This window comes from Semicossyphus pulcher, unplaced genomic scaffold, assembly GCF_022749685.1.
Source record: "Semicossyphus pulcher isolate SPU_LCO1_2020_fin unplaced genomic scaffold, fSemPul1.0.p SCAF_25, whole genome shotgun sequence".
In the NCBI taxonomy this organism is placed as follows: Eukaryota; Metazoa; Chordata; class Actinopteri; order Labriformes; family Labridae; genus Semicossyphus; species Semicossyphus pulcher.
Genome location: NW_027211699.1, coordinates 7,807,581 through 7,828,077, shown reverse-complemented (window position 1 = coordinate 7,828,077; position 20,497 = coordinate 7,807,581). Strand labels below are relative to the sequence as shown.

Below are 20,497 nucleotides of genomic sequence, written 5' to 3'. Positions count from 1 at the left end.
AAACAAGCACTTGGCATCAGTTGCAGGACAAACTTCCTCGAAAACAGGAACCTCGAGCTCGTTAGTGAACAGTCCTCGTGAGACAATTAGAAAGAGGGAGAGACAGAAAGAGAGACGCACGAGTCCAGCCGACCACAGGAGCCAGCTGCTCTTTATAAACAGGAAAACAATCACATTTAGTCGTTTAGATTTCTCTGTTTTTGTTCGACTTGTCTCGTCATAAAAGCTTCCCTGTGGCAGAGCAGTGAATCACACTGTAGCCCGTCACAAATAATTCAGCGCTGTGTTATATTTAAAAATCAAAACTAGCCTAAGTTTGATACGGGCGTGTTTGTGAAGCCGCCTTTCCTCTTCAGAGACCTTGAACATGACGCTGCAGTCAGCTAATGGGATGGGGGGGGGGGGGAGTTCTGTGGCTGCGGTAGATCCCTGTAGGGGCAGAGGTGTTTAATTATGAGCTTTCACTTCGTCTGGTCGTGTTTAGTCTGGCTCATCCTGACAATGGGAGAAGCCTGAGAGTGCCGAGGAGTGATGAGTTCACAGGCTCCTGCGGTTTCTTAGAATTAGTCAGAGGATTTCTGATGAGGGGAGATTAAGAGTCGCAGGTATGTCGGCTGAGAAAAGTTAACTTTTTCACAAGGTTGTTTTCACATGCTGTGGAGACACGAGCATAAACACACGCATCTCCTATTCCCTCCATTATTCATCCTGTAAACAAGGTAAAAAAACATCAGGAGAGCAGCGACGCGGTCATAAAAAAGTGGAGAAACAGAGCAGCTTTGACAGCCAGCCATAAAACCCTGATTTAATGAGCAATGACAGAGGTAGGTGTCCTCCCAGCATGCCTGTGTAAATCTGAGCCAGACGGGCCAGGTGACCTCTGCGTGTTTCATGAACATGTTTCACGGTGCATTTAAAAGGATATTTTCCTTTACATAAATCCTCCCTGCGGCTGTCAGAGGTTGCTGCTCGTGTAAATTACAGCGTGTGAAGTTTTATCACACGCTTGATTAGAGCGACATGAATAAATGAAAAGCTGTGCGCACTTATTCCTCTCGTTCTCGGGGTCGTGACACTGCAATCAGAGGTTTAATGGTAAAGCTTCGGCGGGCTAAATGTAGACTTTGATTAATACAGGGCAAAGCTCAAAGTCCTTACATGCAGTTAGTTCTGTAAGAAGAGGGAACACAAGCCCCTGATACACTGCCAGTTCAAGGCGGGATTATTACACCTCTGTTACGTTTCGTCTTCTATGTAAAACGCACGGAGGCAGAATGATGGGGCGAAGTCGTTCCGCCTCCGAGCCGGCATCAGTTGGTACTAACCGAGGCGGAACGGTGTCTGTGTAAACTGCAGGGTGGAACAGCACCGTGTGTGTGTATGTGAAGAGCGCGCTGTTTGGTACACGTCACGCATGTTTTGACGCCAGAACTCACACTGTGGCAGCTTTACACCGGCGTTGCTTGGTCCTATGTAGAATGGCAAAGGCGGCCTGACGGTGGAGCTGTGTTACAACGCTGAAGCCCCTTATTCGCTGCCAGTTCAAGGCGGGATTATTGCGCCCTTATTATTAGCCCTTTTTACACTGCGGTTCCGCCTCAGCGCCGAAACAAACACATGCAGATTGAAATTTTATTGGTGTGATGTCTAAGTTCGAATATGATCCAAATCTTTCACAGATAAACCGAGTAACCTCCGGCCCCTGAATAACAAGATTAGGTCAAAACCTCGTGGCTGAGCGCATCAGGTCAATGTGAGCTTTTGTGGGCAATGTGTTACAAGGACTGTCCTTATGAGGCCGATGACAACGTGTTTGAAAGCAGGTGCACGCTGCGGACGTAGGTGAGGACAGCGGAGGAGCAGCGGAGGAGCAGCCCCGCCTACTCCCCGAACAAAGTATCCAGAGCCGTATGGACAGAGAGTCGCGTCAGTGGAGGTCCAATATACTCCATGATCTGCCATTGGGATGTCACAACTCTCTCTCTATACGGCTCTGAAAGTACCCGTGTGTCGGGCTGACCCCGGCGGTCAGCCAAAAAAGAAGAAGAAAAAAAGAACATAAGATCCGGCTCCCTTCAGAGAGCCCTAATTCCCAACACTACTACAGACAGAGGCTTTTACTTTGAAAGGATGTCTGTAACAGGATACTCAGCGGTGGCATTTGCTTTGTCAGTGATGAATCAGGCGTCAGGTGTAAACAACAGAGTTTAATGAAACGTTTCAGCCTCCTCGGTCGATCAATACCTTCACATCTGCGTCTGCGAGATGTGATTTATCAACGCGCGCTTCTGAAGGGGTCGACCTGCTGACGTCACGTTTCACGGGGACCTTATAATCGTAGCTTTTCCCTCAGTCAGTCACACTCCTCCGAGAGAAGTGGAGCTGCCTGGCACCCCACCAGGACGGGATGTGGAGCAGTAGCTGCATCAGATAATACCTCCTGCTGAGAGTGCAGGCAGCCATTGGTCCATCTGTTCTCCCCGCTGAATCACCGCTCCCCAAATAGAAAGCTGCTGTCTCGCCACTTTATATATCTCAGTTCTTCTCCTCGCTGCTTGTTAGAGGTGTTAAGTGTCATGAGCAAGTTTTCTGCACATGAAATCAGTTCGTTTTCCCTTCAAGGGGAGACTGTGGATATCATGAACTCCATGCTGTCAGATATCAGTGAAACTATCTGTCTTTGAAGCAGGGTTTATCAAGAACCTCTGATTATATCTGTTAAAAAATAAACTTTTATCTCCTCTTCCTGTGAATAATTTTAGTATCTTTAATATCTCTGTCTGTCTCCTGTGTTCTCCGTCCTCCTCCAGGTTACCATCACAGCCTCCCGTCGTCCCCGTACTCCACCGGTCCCGAGGGTCAGAGGTTGCCTTCATCTGGCGCGTTGTCCTCAGAGTTCCTCAACCAGGGCGTTCCCGTTAAGATCCTGCTGCTGGTGTGCAACGCTGCAGGGGCCGGCCAACAGACTGTCAGGTAATTATATCAATTGACCCTCTGCCAAACCCTGCTATCAAACAGTGATTGTCAAATCATAGCTTAGCAAGGGCAGCTAGGCAAAGCTAGCCTGGCAGGTTTAGGTGTTGAAGTGTTGGCCTGCATGGGGCTGTTATAATAAAAGTGATGCTCAGTAACTGAAGCGCTGGATGGTGCCTTTTTTTAACACAAAATAAACATGGAAACATTGTAAGAAGGATTAAACAATGTTTCTTTCCTTAAAGCTGCAAACGTTAGCATGCCTAACCAGATTGCTACTCATGCAAGTCACCTACCATTATCTCTAAGTGGCATATCATTAGCTAACGGCATCGTTTTGTTGGGTAACAGGTTAGAAAATTACCTGTTTAAGACCTGACCGTCTGCCCTGATCAAGCCAAGGTGCTACTTTAAAGACTTTAGCAGCTCTGTCCTGCTCTCTGTTGGGTTTTGGGCAGGTAACACTCAAGCAACCCCCCCTTAAAAACATGAGCTAGCATGATGTTGCTCTTCCTGCAAAACATGTGCGATCCTTCTCGGTTATTCATGATGCTAAATCTAGCCACATGTCTGTTTAGGACTTTAGGGCAAGTGAGACAAACATTTCAAGTAGGGTTTAAGTGTTAGCATTAGCTTACACTAGCTAGCTATAGCCACTAAAATCTGCTAGTGCCAGCTTTCATTTCAGCTGATAAAAATTAGATCCCTCTTTTGTTTACTTTCATATGAAATCAAAGACAGATTGTTTTAATAATTACCGCTAATATAATATGAAATCAGACAAAATTATTGCTTGTGTGCCAAATAAAAAGTAGGACTGCACAATGAACTGTATTTTCATTGCCATTGCAATATGACCATGCACTTTAAGCGCATCGCAAAAGTCAGCCTGAAAAGCAATAAAGGTGCTTTCACTGCTAAAGTCTGTTTGATCCGAATCATAGGCCAAATTGTTGCAATGTTGCATTTTGCCTCGAGTTTGGTTTGTGTTCACACGGCAGCTTTTACCAGCGGACCGAAAGTGTTGATGCCAGGAAACTGCTCTCTGATTGGTCAGAATTTCTGCATGGGAAAACTCCCTGAAGTAAAAAAAAGAGGGAGAACAGGAAGAAAGAGAATCAGAGAGTTTTTTAACTTTTAACCCACATCAGTTCCACTCTCCTTTAGTTTTCCCCTGAACAGTTTGAACACCACCGTGTTCTTCTGCGTTTCAACAAGCATTTGTGAAATTGTTTGTTCAGCCATATTTCTATTTCCTCGGCGCTCCTCCGTCTGTCCTCTGCTCATCTCGCTGCCTGCCTGCGTGTCTGTCTCTGCAGGTGTCAACAGCTGTTAACAGCTCACAATGCACTGTGTTTGGTTTGCTTCCTGTATTAGCACCTACTTTATGTCCGGTTATGTTCTCTCCTGAATCGAACCGGACCGTGGTTCATTTGGAAACGAGAGTCCCGACCATACTCCGGTGGTTTGGTCTGCACCAGAGTTCGAATGCATGTTCTCACCTGTCCACACGAACCGGACTTTTGGAGTTAAGTCTGAAAGTGAAGGTGTGAAAGCACCCTTAACTAAAACACACATTTTTTTATTCACATGCCATGCATTCATACTAAAGCATGCACACATTTGACGGAGCAGATGCAGCCCTGGATACACTGACCATGCATTTTTAATATTAGCTAATCAGGTGAACCACCAGCTAGCTGTCAGCTGCCCTAGCTTAGCACAAAATAACGTGCAAAGACTCAGGAAAATGTTACTGATGAAAACCTCGGGGTAGAAAGTTCAGAACTTCAGGAGAGACGAGGTGTCACAGATATGCATGCTTCAATATACGTTTGTCACATTGCACATGGAAGAGGCCCTCCTAAAGGCTCAGCAGCAGCACCCTCTTGTTGTCTTTTCAGGCTGGATCGACAAAAATCTTTACGATAGATTATAACTATACTATTATCATTATTATGCACAGCAGATGTGAGCGCTACTTAAAGTGTCTTAGTCCACATTATATCCCGCCTTGCTCCAGTCAAGGTCACGTTCACTCCCTGTTACAGAGAGGACTCGCATCTCGCTGTGAGATGAGTTTCAGATCAATCGACTGAGGGCTCGGACACCTGGCACGATGTAGAGATCAAACATTCATCTCCCTGACGGATGTTCACAGAGATCAATATAAGAGAGCTCGCCAGTGCGGGCTGTGGGAAAGTCCAATCCCAGCCTCCAGTCGGTTTCTCCTTCAAATGCCTCACCGTCGTCCATCAAGCCGCCCACCTCTCTCGCTCTCGTCAGATGACAGCTGGAGGACTCGTCTGTGCCAGGAAAATGACATTGGAGTCACTTAGTTGTTTCTCGCTCCGGTTGTCTGCAGAAAACTGTCACCGGTGCATTTTGGAAAATCTGAAAGGTGTGAAAGCTCTTAGCTTTTTCAGAAGTTTGATACCAGTACACAGGAACAAGTACAGTTCTTGTTGTGCTTCATATTTAACACAGTTTCACATTTTATAAGGGGAGCTTGCCTTGTCTTAACATACTGTGGGGAGTTTTCTACTGGTTATGAAAGACTGAAATTAATCCTGATTCTTTTATGCGACTTGCAAAAACCAAGGAGACCATCAGCTAGAATATTGACCTTTTCTATACAGTGTTTTTGAATGCCTCTCACTGCTGTCACTGGGTCGGATTCTGCAGAAGCGGTTCACAGCATGCAGACTGAAAGAGCCTTTGTTCACATTTTCTACAGAAAACGTTCAAATGAGGAATCTTGTCTTTAGAGAATTCTACTTCTGCATGTACAGGACAGATCAGCCAGGTGTGAATGGTTGTCTGTCTCTATGTGTCAGCCCTGTGATTGACTGACAAAATGATTGTTATTATTGCCAAAGCATAATTACATGGTGCTTTGACAATATTTTAACAGTTACATTTATGCCAATAAAGCTTAGTGAATTGAAAATTCGAACTGACGATCAGTCCAGGGTGTAACCCCGCCTCTCGCCCAGTAACAGCTGGGATAGGCTCCAGCCCCCCGCAACCCTGAACAGGATAAGCGGTATAGATGATGGATGGATGTTTTACATTTCATCTTGATGCTCATTCTTAAAGGTACTGTCTCAAACGTTTTCATGTAAATAAATGTCTGTTAAGTCTCTATCTATCACCGAATGAGGTAACACAATTTTATGATTGAGCCTACGGCCCACTGATGAAAGCCTTTTCATTTGCAGTATTACCCTTCGATTCCACAGGATCCGTCTCCGGCGCGTTCCGTGTGCGTCGCGATCTCCAGAGTCGATTGCGCCCATTCAAGTCAGTCATCGTGATTTCACAGCATGCGCCGCGGTCCGTCTCCGGCACGTCCCAGAAGCGTGTCTCAGCTCTGCTCCGCTAAAGATTCGCGCCGGGTCTGTTTTTGACGGAGGCCGTTTCAAACACGCGTCAAGCTGAACAGAGCAGATCGTTCCAAACAGGAAGTCACACACGAAAGCAGCATACAGCATCCGGTCTTTCAAAATAAATCACCATGTTCAGAACGGTACAGATCTTGTGATCTTGCGAATCCAGCTGCTTGCGCCAGCGCACCGCTGCGCTGCGGACCAGACACGCTCCTGTGGGCGAGGGCTAGCGCCGCTGACAGAGCAGAAACGCAGCACAGCCGGAGACGGATCCTGTGGGATCGATGGGTTACAGACTGGGTGTCTGGTGTGAAAAAATCACAGGCAGCGCCCAGTTAGTGACGCGTTTTCCATCAGCCAGCAGTGGTTGGTCTGCCAGAGAGGGTAGGCAGAGCTAAGCGGCTGCTTTTCCGCTCTCTGCAAGTGTTGCGAGTAAACAGTAATCTACTATGGCTGAACAAACAAAGAACAGATGGATGACTACAGATACAACTTCAACAAGAAGTGAAAATCCAAAGAAGAAGAAACAAATTCGACGCTCAGATGAAGCAAACAGTCTGAAAAGGAAAGCGACCGTCAGCCAGGAAAATCAAGCGTTACAACCATGACAAAGGGAGCGAAGTGCGCTCCCGTTATTACCTAATATCGCCAGTGGGAGGCGCTCAAGAGCACAAAACTGAAATCTTCAAGATTATATCTTGAAGTCTTTGGAAGCAGGCGTTGAATAAATGTGGATTAAAGCACGCTCCGAGGTAGATGATAGATTTCACTGCATTCTGTATCACTTTTTAAAGCTGCCGTGAGGAACTGTCATTACTTGTAAATCTTGGCGACCCCTTATCCCTTCACTGATCGTGTCCTGTACATGTGTGAGTTGTGTTTTCTGAAGATAAATCTCCTCCTGCTTCCCTTAAACTGTCAAACATATCACTCACTGAATCTGCTCCGTGGGGAATGTAAACAAAGGCACTTCCAGTCTGCATGCTGTCGAAAAACAACGCGGCGGCAGCTCTGACAGGCTTTGAAATAACTATATAAAAATAATAAATCGTCTCGCTGATGTTCTTGTTGGCTTTTGTAGCTCATGTGGAGGCAACAGTATTAATTTCAGTCTGTTTAATAACCAGTTAAAAACTCCTCACAGCAGGTTTGAAGTGAAGGAACTAAAACACTCCCATGGAGGCCTTTGAATTTAGCACACTCAGTCCGTTTGTTACAAACCAAACCACGCAGTAAAAGAAGGGAATTGTTTTGTCTCTTTTAACTGAATTAAGTTTGTCTCCCATTTTGTTGTGCATATTCTCTCTTCCATGTCGTGGTCACTGCAGCCACCGCAGCATGATAATTGTTTCCATCTTGAACAGTAAAACAACCTCTTATTTTGAGGATCTCCCTGCTACCTTTGTGTGATGTTCAGGGAAACTTGTGGGCTTGAGGAGTTTTGTTTTAGCATCTTTTGGAAGCTTAAATAAAAACTAGAAAATAGTGTTTTTACCGATTCATTCATTATGCTACTGATTAAAATACAGTTTAATAGCGCCCCATGGTCACTGTGTGTCTTTGTGTGTCTATTTATACACATGCATGCTGACATGTCTCATAGTAATAAATCTGAGGAATACAGTGGGGGCCTGCCCTCAATTCAACGTGTATTATGACACAGTGTAACATCATTTCAGAGGGAGGCTTGTCCCTCTCCTCACTCCTGATTATCTCCCTCCCATAGATACCCTGTAATGAGAGTTCTGCTCTAATGCTGACACTGTTCATACATTGATTGATTGTTTACATTACAGTAGGATAAAGAGTCAGGGGTCATATGGAGCCAATGGAGAAGTCATTTTTAACTTTGTCTCTGTCTCTTATCAAGGTTCGGACCTCCGTTCCTAATGAGGGAGGACCGGTCTATTTCCTGGGACCAGCTGCAGCAGAGCATCCTCAGCAAGCTTTATTACTTGATGATCAATGGAGCTCAGGCGCAGGTACGAGACAGCTACTAATAATTATTTGATAACGGATCCATGTAAGGAAATTAGTTTTCTTTTTTCCTTTGCCAGGTTATCGTAATCTACCAAGGTCTTTTTTGCAACCTCGTTAAAATAGCTGATTACTTTTAAATCAGAGTCTGAAATTATTCCCAGATTGGTAACATGCTTTCATTTGGGGCGGCTGTGGCTTAGTGGTAGAGTCGGTCGTCTCTCAATTGGAAGGTTGGGGGTTCGATCCCTGACTGCTACAGTCCCATGTTGACGTGTCAGGCTGAATGAGTAATAGATACAATAAAGGCCTAACCACTGTAACGTCTTCACTGTTTACTAACCCTGTCTCCGGTGGCAGACGGTGACGCAGCAGAAAAGAGACCGACAGGAGTATAATTCACTGGCAATGGGAAAGGAGACAATTGGCAGATGTAAGCGGGTCTTCTCGGGTCTGAAAAACCTCCGTCAACGCGCTCATTTCAGTGGGAAAGGGGTAAATCAGTAACACAGGGTGAAGGGGCATTTAAAGAGCTCTGGTTGTCTGGGCGAGACAGAGATATATAGTTGAGTATCATCAGCGTAGCGGTGATATTAGACATTGCAATCACATTTCATTATTAAACCAAGAAGGAGCTTAAATGAAGAAAAATGTAGAGGACCAAGAAAGCTTCCCTGAGGAACACCGTTTTCAATGTTAAATGTTGCCTGAAACAGTCACCTGAAATAACATCTAACTGACAAGTACGAGCGAAACCAGTCATGCACTGTTTCGGAGAGAGCCACCAATTTCTCACATCAATCAATAGAAATTATATGATCAACTGCAGCAAATGCATATCTAACAAGAAGAGGACAGGAATTTTCAGCTCATTTTCCACCTTTAATGTAGCGGTTTCAGTGCCATGTTTGGACCGATAACAAGACTGGAATTATATTTTATATTGTGAGTATTCAGATGGGGAAGTAGTTGGTCAAATCCAATCTTCTCAATAAATTTGCTATGAAATGTAAGATTTGAAACTGGCCTGTAATCGACACGGTCGCAAGTATCTAGATTAGGCCTTTGAAGCAGAGGTTTTACAGGTGTTAGGTTTGGCTAAAGCTGTTTAGTCTCATGCGAGATGTAATGTAAAAGGGATGTGAACAGTGTGGTAGGAACAGGGTCTTTGGCACTTATAGATGACATGTTGTGCATCATATATAGACAGTTATGTGCTGATAGTTTTTAGTCCAGGCACTGTAAATTCTGCCACCAACTACAGTCGGAGAATTTATTATCTATTGTCATTATGATGTTTTATTTACTGCAACCACGACCAGAAAACTCCTGTCCTGAAGTAACATTACAGCCCTGTTTGATAAATCAGCTGTAATTGTTCCACGATGCTTGTAAAACGTACATTTAATAGCCGCGTCGTGTGGGCAGGCTTGTTTTTGAGCACCGGCTGGAGGCAGAGAGGGGACATGGCTCCCTCCTGCCGTGCCGGCTGGCGCACCTGTTCCAGGACAGGTTTATGGGCTCGGGACAGAGGAGAGCGTGCCCACACATGGACGCTTGTGTGGTACAGGTGGGAGAGCTCAAAGCGCCAGCTGGAGGCTGAGAGGAATCTGTTTCCTCTCGCTGCAAACGCTGGACCAGAGTTGGGTTTACTAGATTGAGACATGCTTTTGTCTGTTTTCCCTCCAGTCAGGCAGAGTGTGCTCATGACTTAGATGGTAAGTAGGGAAAAGGTAAGTTGTTGACCTGTTAGTCTGCATGCATTGCTTAAACGAAGGATGGTTGGCAGAGGAAGTAATGAAATAAATAGCTCACTTGGATACACCTCTTCTTTATGTTACTGTCAAATCAAGTATTAAGTTCCCTTAAAGTCCCATTTTCCTGTTTTTTTTCAGTTGCTCTCTTGCTAGTTTTGTGCTGTAGTATCTTGTACCCAAACAAAACTCCAGTCAGTGTCTTGTCTCTCTGTGTAAACATGTGTAGCGTGGGGTTGCTGGGATTGCAAAAGAAAACAGTTGACCAGCTTTCTCAGTGTTCTTTGAGAAGTGCCAGGAGAGAGAAAAAGAAAGGATTCAGGTGCAACATTTTCAGTAACTCTGCTGGAGATCTGACGTCTCCTTTGTGCCCCATGCTGTCAGCTATTTAATTAAAACCAGGCTCGTACAGTATAATCGGTTTTCTGTAGTCTACCTCTGCCAAGACAGGAGTGACGCTCACAGCAGATGTTTGCTCTTAATCCTTCAACAGAATCTGTACTTTCCTTCATCAATGAATTACACTCACAAGTGGATTTTTCCGCTTCTGTCTAATTTTAGCTCCAGCAAAGAAGTGAAAACAAAAGACGTGGACGCTCTGACAACCATTTTTCCTGCCACTGATATCGCTTGACATCTTAATTTTAGCTCTGGCAGGCTTTATGCTCAGCCATATAATTCAGTACAGCACACTGACGGCTGCACATAAATCTACAGTTCGGATATGAACAGTCAGAAAGGCATTCTCGCATTATAGCTTAGACCTTTTAATAGGACTACAATTACATTTTAATACAAGAATCAAGTGTGGTGAGTGTGGTAAACAGTGGAAGTATTGGCCCTGAACGTTGCATACACTGAAAAATGTAAATCCCTCTACACATACACACACACACACACACGCACACACGCACACACACACGCAGTGCTTACAGTAACAACATAATGAAACACTTTGTTCTTTGCATGGGCTGTAATTGGAGATCTTTTTGCCCCGTCAGGCACAAACAATGCCACAAACATTCCTCACCATGCCCCCCTCACTGAACACAAAGTGATTAACCTAAGTTGAAAGCAAGACCAGACCGAGGACTTTCCCATGACGGAAACATTATATGACGACATGCTGGAATAAGTTTTTATTCCGAGGTTTTCTCCTGCTCGTCTCTGCGATCACGGACAGCAATGACACTGCTCTTTGTTCACATACACACAATCATGTGTTTACACCACCCACCCGGCCCCCAGCCCCCCGTTTCTGGTGTTACTGTCACATAGTCGTCTTCATCTGCATCTACTGGGTGGAAAATAAACATGTACACACTAACAATAGTTTGCTTTACAAAGGAGTTTTTGTCCGAACCAAGTGGACTGTCAGTAAGTCCCAACCCCCGATACCGTCAGTTTTGTTGGTTGAAATAACTGTTAAGTAAATGTTAACAGTTTTAGTTAGCTAGTTAGCCAGTTAAGCTAAGATTAGCTGTCTAGCTTCTTGGGAGTTTCCAACTGACATGTTGACAACTGTTGCTAGCAGATTGTATCGGCTGTAGGCAGGTAGCGAGCTAGAGAGTCAGCTAACATGAACTTCCTTAGCTTCTGTTTCACACTGACAGCTGTGACAGTGACTTTTCACTCACACTTACTTTCACACACACAACATCTGAACCAAGTAATCATTCGTTAAGTACCAGCCCCCCATATGTTACTGATGCTTACCATTCTTGCTATACTCTCAGTTGACATTATCAGCTTTAGTTAGCTAGCTAGCTATTTAAGCATACATGAGCTCCATTAGCTTTTGTTTCGAGTTGACGTCATGACAACTGTTAACAGATTTTATCAGCTGTAGCTAGCTAGCAGGTTAAGCTAACATTTGCTTATTTAGCTTCTTTTTTGCACTGATAGCGGTGACATTGCTAAGCGTCTCACCAGATTTTATAGAATTTACAGAGGATTTTGTCTGAATCCAGTGATCCTTCATTGATTACCAACCCCCCATGAGCTGTTGCTTTCCATTCTTACTAAGCGAAAACAGTTGATATTGATGATGGTGGCAGATGAATCATCTAAAATTCGATTGTGTCTTTACTTTTTCACCGAATTCTTATTTTTAGCAGTTAACCATCATATTTGTTTGCTAAAATATCAACTATTAGTTGACATCATCAGCTTTAGTTAGCTAGCTAGCTATTTAAGCATACATGAGCTCCATTAGCTTTTGTTTGGAGTTGACGTTTTGACAACTGTTGTTAACAGATTTGATCAGCTGTAGCTAGCAAGCAGGTAAAGCTAACATTTGCTTCTTTAGCTTCTTTTTAGCACTGATAGCGGTGACATTGCAAAGCGTCTCACCAGATTTCCCATGCGTGTTTTTTGATTTGTCTCATACTTACTGTCTTTCACACACACACACACACTCACACACACAATTTACAGAGGATTTTGTCTGAACCAAGTGATCCTTCATTGATTACCAACCCCCCATAAGCTGTTGCTTTCCATTCTTGCTGAGCGTAAACAGTTGATATTGATGATGGTGGCAGATGTACCATTTAAAACGTGTTGTGTCATTCACTTTTGCAGAGAGGCAGACAAAAACAGAATTCTCATTTCTAGCTGTTAACCATCCAGTTTGTTGGCTGAAATATAAACTGTTAGTAGATTTTATGAGCTGTTGTAGTAGGCTAGCTAGCTACTCAAGCTCACGATAGCTTTCTTAGCTAAGCTGTTGACGACTGTTGTTAGCAGATTTTATCAGCTGTAGTTAGTTGGCTAGCTAGCTAGCTAGTTAAGCAACATTAACATTAGCGTTATTAGCTTCTTTTTCTAGCTGACCTTTAGTGTTTGTAGCTTTGAAAAGTCCAGAGACTCTCGTACAAGGGTAATAAATATGGTTGAATACAAAATATAGCACTGTAAGGCTGAGGCTAAAGCTAGCTAGCTATGTCCTAGACAAAAAGTCAGCCTCTCTTTTGACAGAAACATTGTTGGTGTTGTTTTGCAGCTTTTAGCTAGTTGTGCCTATGTTGTGTCTCAATTCGGGAACTACTGTTAGGACACCGCCATGTTGACCTACACTATGTAGGCACTTTAGCAGTGTCTTCCACCGCGTTGTCTTCTTCCCTTTTTAATGGCCAACTGAAACCGGACAGAGAATAATCTCCAACATTTGATTATAATTTCTGCCTGCCAAAGAGATGTTGGCTTGTCTGTCCAATTGACTTTAATTCAGTTGAATTAAAATAAATAAAAATCTATGTGGAGTAACTTTTACTTGCTGGTTTGTGCCCTCTGTTTTACATGAGATGGAAATTCTAGTTTGGGTTTGTAGGCGGTAAAAAAGAAGCCACTATCTAAAATCTATTTAGTATTATTTTCACTTAAACTTTGGCAACACCGCTTGAATATTTTGAGAAATCCAAAGCTTCAATCAACTCAACCTGATGTATCTTTATGTGTAGACCTAGGAATCCTCTCATTGAGGCACCTTTGGACCTTTGCAAGATTTAAAAATGGATCTTATCTAACAGGAATTGTCTCCTTTTCTCTTGAACAGTGTTCGGGGGAAAAAACCTGAGACTTGGACTCTGCAGGAGTCTTTGGGTGGTCTTTACATGTAAACACAAGCCTTTCATTGGAAGTCGCAGCAGGACTGTAATGAAAAGACAACATATTTTGTGTTTACACTTGTCATCTGGCATTACAGGGGGTTTTATTCGTCGGATTGAAAGTGAGCATGCAGAAAAGTTGATGAGTTCTCTGGAAAGCGGCGCAGGGCACAGAAACACTGCGGGGAAGTTTGATGTCTGCAGCGTCGATAAACACATGAAGCTGAAACACTGAAGAGAAGATAATACAGTCTTTGTTTCGCAGCTCTGCATGTTGTGATACTGATACTTAAAATAGTGTTGCATATTGCACGTGTGAGGCAGTAATTCAGGTAGATTATGTAACCTCCCCTGAGGGCGATGGATTCCTTTGGGTTCATGTGTTCAGAATATCAATATTGCTTTCTGCTTTGGTGTCATCAGAGAGCTCCTGCTGGATCAAACTTTCCTCCCAGGACTTTGAGCCGGTGTTTGTGTTTGAGCTCAGCCAGAAGCTACGCACCAGATTTCAGGAGAACAAGAGGAGATCACTTTCATTTCTGCAAAGCGCTCCTTCGTTGCTAAAGCAGCTCAAATCTCAGTCAATGTCAGAGTAATAAAAGTGCGCTTAAACGGAGGAGAAAAGTACAGGTGCATTATTTGTTCTGACTCTTTTAGGTCTAAACTTTGGCTTTTCTGTCCACAAGAGAATATGACTCTGATTATCTGTGGATTTATACGAGGGATGCACGATATTATCGGCACGTTACCCGATGCAGATATGTAATTTTTCTGCCGATTTTTTTAGACTTAGACTTAGACTTAGACTCAACTTTATTGATCCCTTTGGGATGACTCCCTCTGGGAAATTCAGTCTCCAGCAGCTTATACAGTACAATACAATAGGAAAGAATCAGCACACAGAGGGTAAAAAATAAAGATCAAAATATATATCGATATATATATATATATATATATATAAAAAAGTACAAAATTAGATAACAAAATATATAAAATATACACTCTTAGAAAATGTACAAGTAAACAGTGGGTAATAGTTCAATTAAACTAAATTAGTTTATTGCACTGTGGTATTAGGTTATTGCACTGTGGTGAGAGATTATTGCACATTGACAGATTTTTATTGCACATATGACCCTTTGAGAAATAAATAAATATTACTATTGAATAAAAGAAGTTAACTACTATTAACTTTGTGAGGTGAATTAGTGGCTACCGCTTGTGAGAGAGTCTGTCCCTGTTACCTCCTCCCCCTAAGTGAGGAGTTGTACAGCCTGATGGCATGAGGGACAAAGGAGTTCTTCAGTCAAATAACTGAAGAGCTACTGGAGAGGCAGCCGTCTCCCACAGCGCTCAACTACTACAACTACTTTTTCGCACTTCAACATCACAGAAACTCGAGCCAATGAATAGAAGTTAAACAACTTTCACAACTCTTAACTAGCTCACAGTTAGCTCAAATTCTCACCATTTTACCAACTTTACGCCAAACATAACCCTCGCAGCCAAAGCCGACGCTAACAGAGAGTAACACAAACATCAGTGCAAAACTGACGTACATATTCATGGACGCACACGCGATGAAAAGAGTCCATGGGCGATCACTGATGTCTCCATAGGACGTGCAGTAAACACGTACGAGCATATCTCCCTCAGCGCCGTGTTTTCGGGGGGGATGCTGCATTCAGGTGCGCTCAGAAACGTGAGTGATCAGACATGTGACCTCTTCTGTAAGATGTCTGCGGTATGGCAGTTTTTGGCCGCTACAATAAGTGTAGGCATGATATCAATTCCACTACAGGGGAGACTTGATGTTCTCTGCGATTAGGTGGAGAAAAACATGCGCCTAATATATCGGTATCAGAAAATATCGACTAAAACTCCAATATCTCTAACTTATACATATTTTTCAGTAAAATACTACGAATGCAAACAAAAGTTTAATACTATCACTGTGAGCTCAAACAATCAGGTGCAGGTCCTACAGTGGCCTATATTTTATGATGGCCCACTTTGTTCTCCTCCTCTAAGGTCTGTGCCTCAGCAAACTCGTTAAATAAAAGCCTGAGAGTGTAAAAATATTCCAATCTTTATGTAAACTCACACACAAGTCGGGATTTGTGCAACAGTTTTGAACAGATGTCCAAGAACACAAACTCTGAGCAGCATGAGCCAGCAAGAAAAAACTCCCAGAAAATGTCGACACAGGAAGTTAAATCAAGTTTTTAATCAAGAGCTGGCTGTAAAAACAAAAAAACCCAACAATTTAATAATGGTTAAGTCGCCACGGCTCAAGTCTTTTAAAGACATTTTGAAGTTATTGTGCCGCAGAAAAAGTTGAAAAGATGGAACTCTCTTTGGTCGATAAATGTGCGACTTTATTTGCTGTATAGAAGCAACCACTTAACCTGTCTGACGTGTTTTATGACGGCAATAAAGAGCTTGTTCGACCTTTGACACGGAGAAGCGTGAAGTTAGGCCCTGTGTCCACATGACGCCTTTTTCTGGCAGAAAAGCGCTGACAGGGCGCTGGGATGAAGCGCTTGTGCGGTGAGAGAAAAAACACTTACTACACAGCTAACAACAAGCTAACAACGAGTAGGGCGATAAAAGAGCAACACTTATACCAGCAACATTTAGTGTCTGGCTGATCTGCTTCCACAAATGGGCTTTTCAGTCTCTATTGTGATCCTGTTAGTTTGTCAGATCGTACAGCTCCGGGTAGTCACAAACGGCAAGGTGCTCCTCTATGTTTCGTGGTTACCAGGGTGCCGAGTGGCGCCCCATCTGATTGGTTGCCTGAAAAAAAACGGCGCTGACGACACCAGCGCCTTTCTGGAAAGTTTTTCAACAATTTTCAACTTGAAGCGCTCGGAGCATGATGCCGCATATGCTCTGTCCTCATTGGGAACCATTGAAACAAGACTAGGTCAAAAGCTAGTATGTGGCTGACCGCATCAGGTCAGTGTGCGCTTTTGTGGGCAATGTGTGACAAGGACTGTCCTTATGAGGCCCATGACAACGTGTTTGAAAGCAGGTGCGCGCTGCGGACGTAGGTGAGGACAGCGGAGGAGCAGCGGAGGAGCAGTGGAGGAGCAGCGGAGGAGCAGCAGAGGAGCAGCAGAGGAGCAGCGGAGGAGCAGCCCCGCCTACTCCCTGAACAAAGTATCCAGAGCCGCGTAGACAGAGAGGCGCGTCAGTGGAGGTCCAATATGCTCCATGATCCGCCATTGCGATGTCGCAACTCTCTCTCTCTATGGCTGTGAAGTACCGTCAGTCAGTCAGTCACATTCAGACCCCGGTGGTCAGCCAAAAAGAAGCTGGGCGGAGCGCTTTTTCTCTAGGTGGCTGCATGCAGCCGCATACGCTCTGTCCTCATTGGGAACAACTGCAAAAAGACGCTGGCGCTCAGTAAAAGGCGCTATGTGACCTAGAGATAAACCTTGCCTGTTAAAGGTTGTGCAAAAGCCGCAGCATCTGTTCAAACCACCTTGACTGACTGCACAATCCCTGCTTTGATCAAAAAGGACACTTCAATTCCTACACATATCATACAAAACCTAATGAAGGTCATGAATCTTCTTTTGCACACGCATATTAGATTCATAAAACAACTGCAGACACAGTTTTATGGTCTGAATCCTCCAAACCGAGCGCTTATTATGAGTGATCACAGAAATGTTGCTGCTTCTTCCCATCCTGAGTTATGTATTCTCATTTTGCCATCGTGAAACCGTCTCGTCGTACGTACTTATTCATATTTTCAAATACTACAAAACCAGAATGGATGAATAACAACAGGAAACTACAAGCTGTCTATGAGGTAGTGGGACTTTGAGCTACATGCTTGGATGCTAAGGTTTGGAGGTAAAGATGTGAAATGAAGACCATCTTTGTTTAGCGTGTTAGCATGCTAGCATTTGCTAAAGAGCACAAAACACAGAGTCATAAACATAGACTGTTCAAACAATGGATGTAGCCACCGTAACGTCCCTCTTTAGTTTGTCGACTACCTTTATGAAGCGTTGAGTTCAGCATCCTGGCGGCCATGTTGGTTTTCTGGAGCACCTTCTGTTTACATATTAAGACTAGAGAGACCAAAGCTGTGTTTGTACCAGGCTGTAAACATGTTTAATTCTGCTGTAAAGTTGGACATTTTAATATGAGAGCTAAAACTTGTAGTATATGAGGGGAAACTTAATGTAGGAGAGGAGGACTCCTAAAGGTTTACAGCGTTCTCGTTAAGTCTCGTAATAAAAGCTACCTGTCTGTGTCTTCACACTTTGTGTTGTGCCTTTATCACAGAACACCAGAGTGCTGTTCAACATCCGTGTGGTGGGAGGATCAGCGTTTTACAGCTACCTGTCTCCTCAGGACGGGCGGCCGCTCTACCACCCTGCCGTCGACAGGTGAGGGTCTCTGAGTTAATTCTTCCTTCTGCTCTGGATCATTGATTTTCCCCTCCAGCACCAGAGTTTACCTTGCATGTAAATGTGTTATTATGTTGTAGAATTGCAGGTATTATCGTCAAATCGTTCAACACTGAAACAACAGAATGATGATTAAGACGTAAAGGCTAATATGTTTGTTGGTTTGCTCCGTCTGTATACAGATGTCTTAATCCACAGATGTTTCGTGTATCATACAGTAAAGGTTAGACTCCATCTTTCTTCCCCGGCGCAGCCCGAACTGTGCAGACCTTTTATCCCTCTTCATAAATGCTCGTCTGATGGCTTCGACTTGCACAAGTGAATTGCTGTTTGAAAGGAGCCTTTTGGCGTCGCTCTGAAAGGACTTCCATTTGTGTAGCTGTTAAGAACACTTCATGCGTTCGCTGAATGCGAGTGCTGAAATCTTTTGAATCACAACTGTGCTGCACGCTGTTTCCTGGAAACTAGTGTTAATGACAGTGAGTGAACTTTAATGATACAGACTTATGTGCCGGTCTGAAGTTAAAACAGTTAAATTGTATTAATGTTACTTTAATCCCGGTAGCAGCATGGCTCAGCTGATGGCGGTGTTTACACAGACAGGTGGTGTTCAGAGGATGAATCACACCGCCTGGACATCCAGTGTCTCTTCCTCTCGCACCAACATGAAGTCACAACACATTGTCTCTAATATCAGCATGTTAGCATGCTGACATTAGCATTTGGTACCTTTTGGTACAGGTGTCTTCAGTGTGTTTTTAGTGCTCGTTGCAGGACTGTTGAAGGTGGAGCTTTGCTGTTAAATTTCTTTTGTATCATCCGATGTTGCCTTCTCAAATTCAAACCAGTCTCATGTCTATCCAGCCGTTCATGCTTCATGTCCTGTGGTAGTGCTGACGCCTAGTGGTCAAACAGCATCGGTGCAAGTGCACTCCAATGACATTAACAAGGCACTGCACGATTCCTGTAAGTGCATACATGTCCTCTTTTAATGCTGGAAGAGCTTAAAGTGAAGCGTGTTGTTGCTAGGGGACAGGTATCTTAAGATCACTTGAGTCTTCAGAGCGACACAGCTGAAGGCTAGAACTCAGAATACTGTTAAAGGGGACATATTTTATCTGTGCAATCAGTTTTCTATTATTCTGATGTGTTGTTGAATCATGTTGGTGAAGTTTGTTTCGTTTAAAAAAATGTTTCTGTATTTTAATTTATTTTTTGGAGCCTCTCCTTCCTCCTGAAATGAACAGGCCGTTTTGAAATTCAAAGGTTGGACCAGTGGTTCTCAAACTTTTTCTGTCATGTCCCCCTTTGGAGAAAGAAAAATGTCCACAGTTTGAGAATCACTGGGTTAGTCCTTAGCCACGATTGGCTGACAGTGTTTGTGTGCAATCCCACGTGGAGGAGCGGCCGCACTGTCACTCCAAAGTTGTAGAAAACATGGCTGCTCTAGGATTAGTTATTCTGCCTTACATGTACGAGCCAGAATCACCAGGAGGTATCAGAACGGTCAGCTGAAATCTTGACAACGACTTGACTACAAGCGAGTTCAAGAAGGCAGCCTGATGTGAATGATGTTGAATGACGATTGGTCGATTTCAGCTAACGAAAGGTTCTACGTAGAAACCTGAAGCTGTTCTGATCGGCCCATTTCAGAGGCGACCTTTTTAAAAAGGTCATTCTGGAAAAACACAGAATTATGCAGTTTTCACTTTTTCACTGTGAACAATAAACACGCAAAAATGTGAAACCCATGAAAACATGAGATTACCCATTCAAAAGAAACGGCCCCTTTAAAGCCCACACACGATCTGTTAACACACACATAAAGCTGCTACAATGCAACTGGATTTTAAGAACATATAACACCATCAATACGTCATCACTTTAATCCCAACATGCATGTAAAAGTGCTAAAGGACACTTTTTCACTGCTCACTGTGAGGAGGTTCTTGACATGATTAGCCGAACAACAACAATCTGAAATCTGTGTTTTCCAACGTTGTGCACTCTGAATTTATCACCAAGTATATTGACCATGCACTAATGCTAAAATATTTCTCTTCCAGGCTAAGGGATCAATAGCTATAAGATGGAAATGTGTGAATTTCCAAGAATCAATATATTAAAGATCTGTTAAAATGTGTCGAAAAACTTACATAAATAACTACAGAAAAGGTGGAGTTTTTAAAAATAGAATATATAAATAATATAATTAGAAAACCCAAATAAGAAAATATTTTGAAAACTGTAAACGCTCTGTATGACCTTTGACCTCTCTGTCTGGTAGAGCTCTGAAGCTGTGCGGCTCAGGAGGGCCTCCACACGTGAAGCTCATCATCGAGTGGGAGCACCGAATCAAAGACTGG

At 43.5% G+C, this 20,497-nt stretch overlaps 1 protein-coding gene across 1 annotated transcript in view; it reads left to right on the top strand.

Moving 5' to 3' along the window:
- The window catches only part of usp43b (ubiquitin specific peptidase 43b), an 82,019-nt gene that overhangs the window by 51,682 nt on the left and 9,840 nt on the right, over positions 1-20,497 (top strand). The window contains exons 7-10 of the mRNA XM_069676130.1: positions 2,811-2,973; positions 8,233-8,344; positions 18,007-18,110; positions 20,419-20,496. Of these exons, the coding sequence (XP_069532231.1) occupies positions 2,811-2,973; positions 8,233-8,344; positions 18,007-18,110; positions 20,419-20,496 (457 nt within the window). The remainder of the gene's footprint in view (positions 1-2,810; positions 2,974-8,232; positions 8,345-18,006; positions 18,111-20,418; position 20,497) is intronic.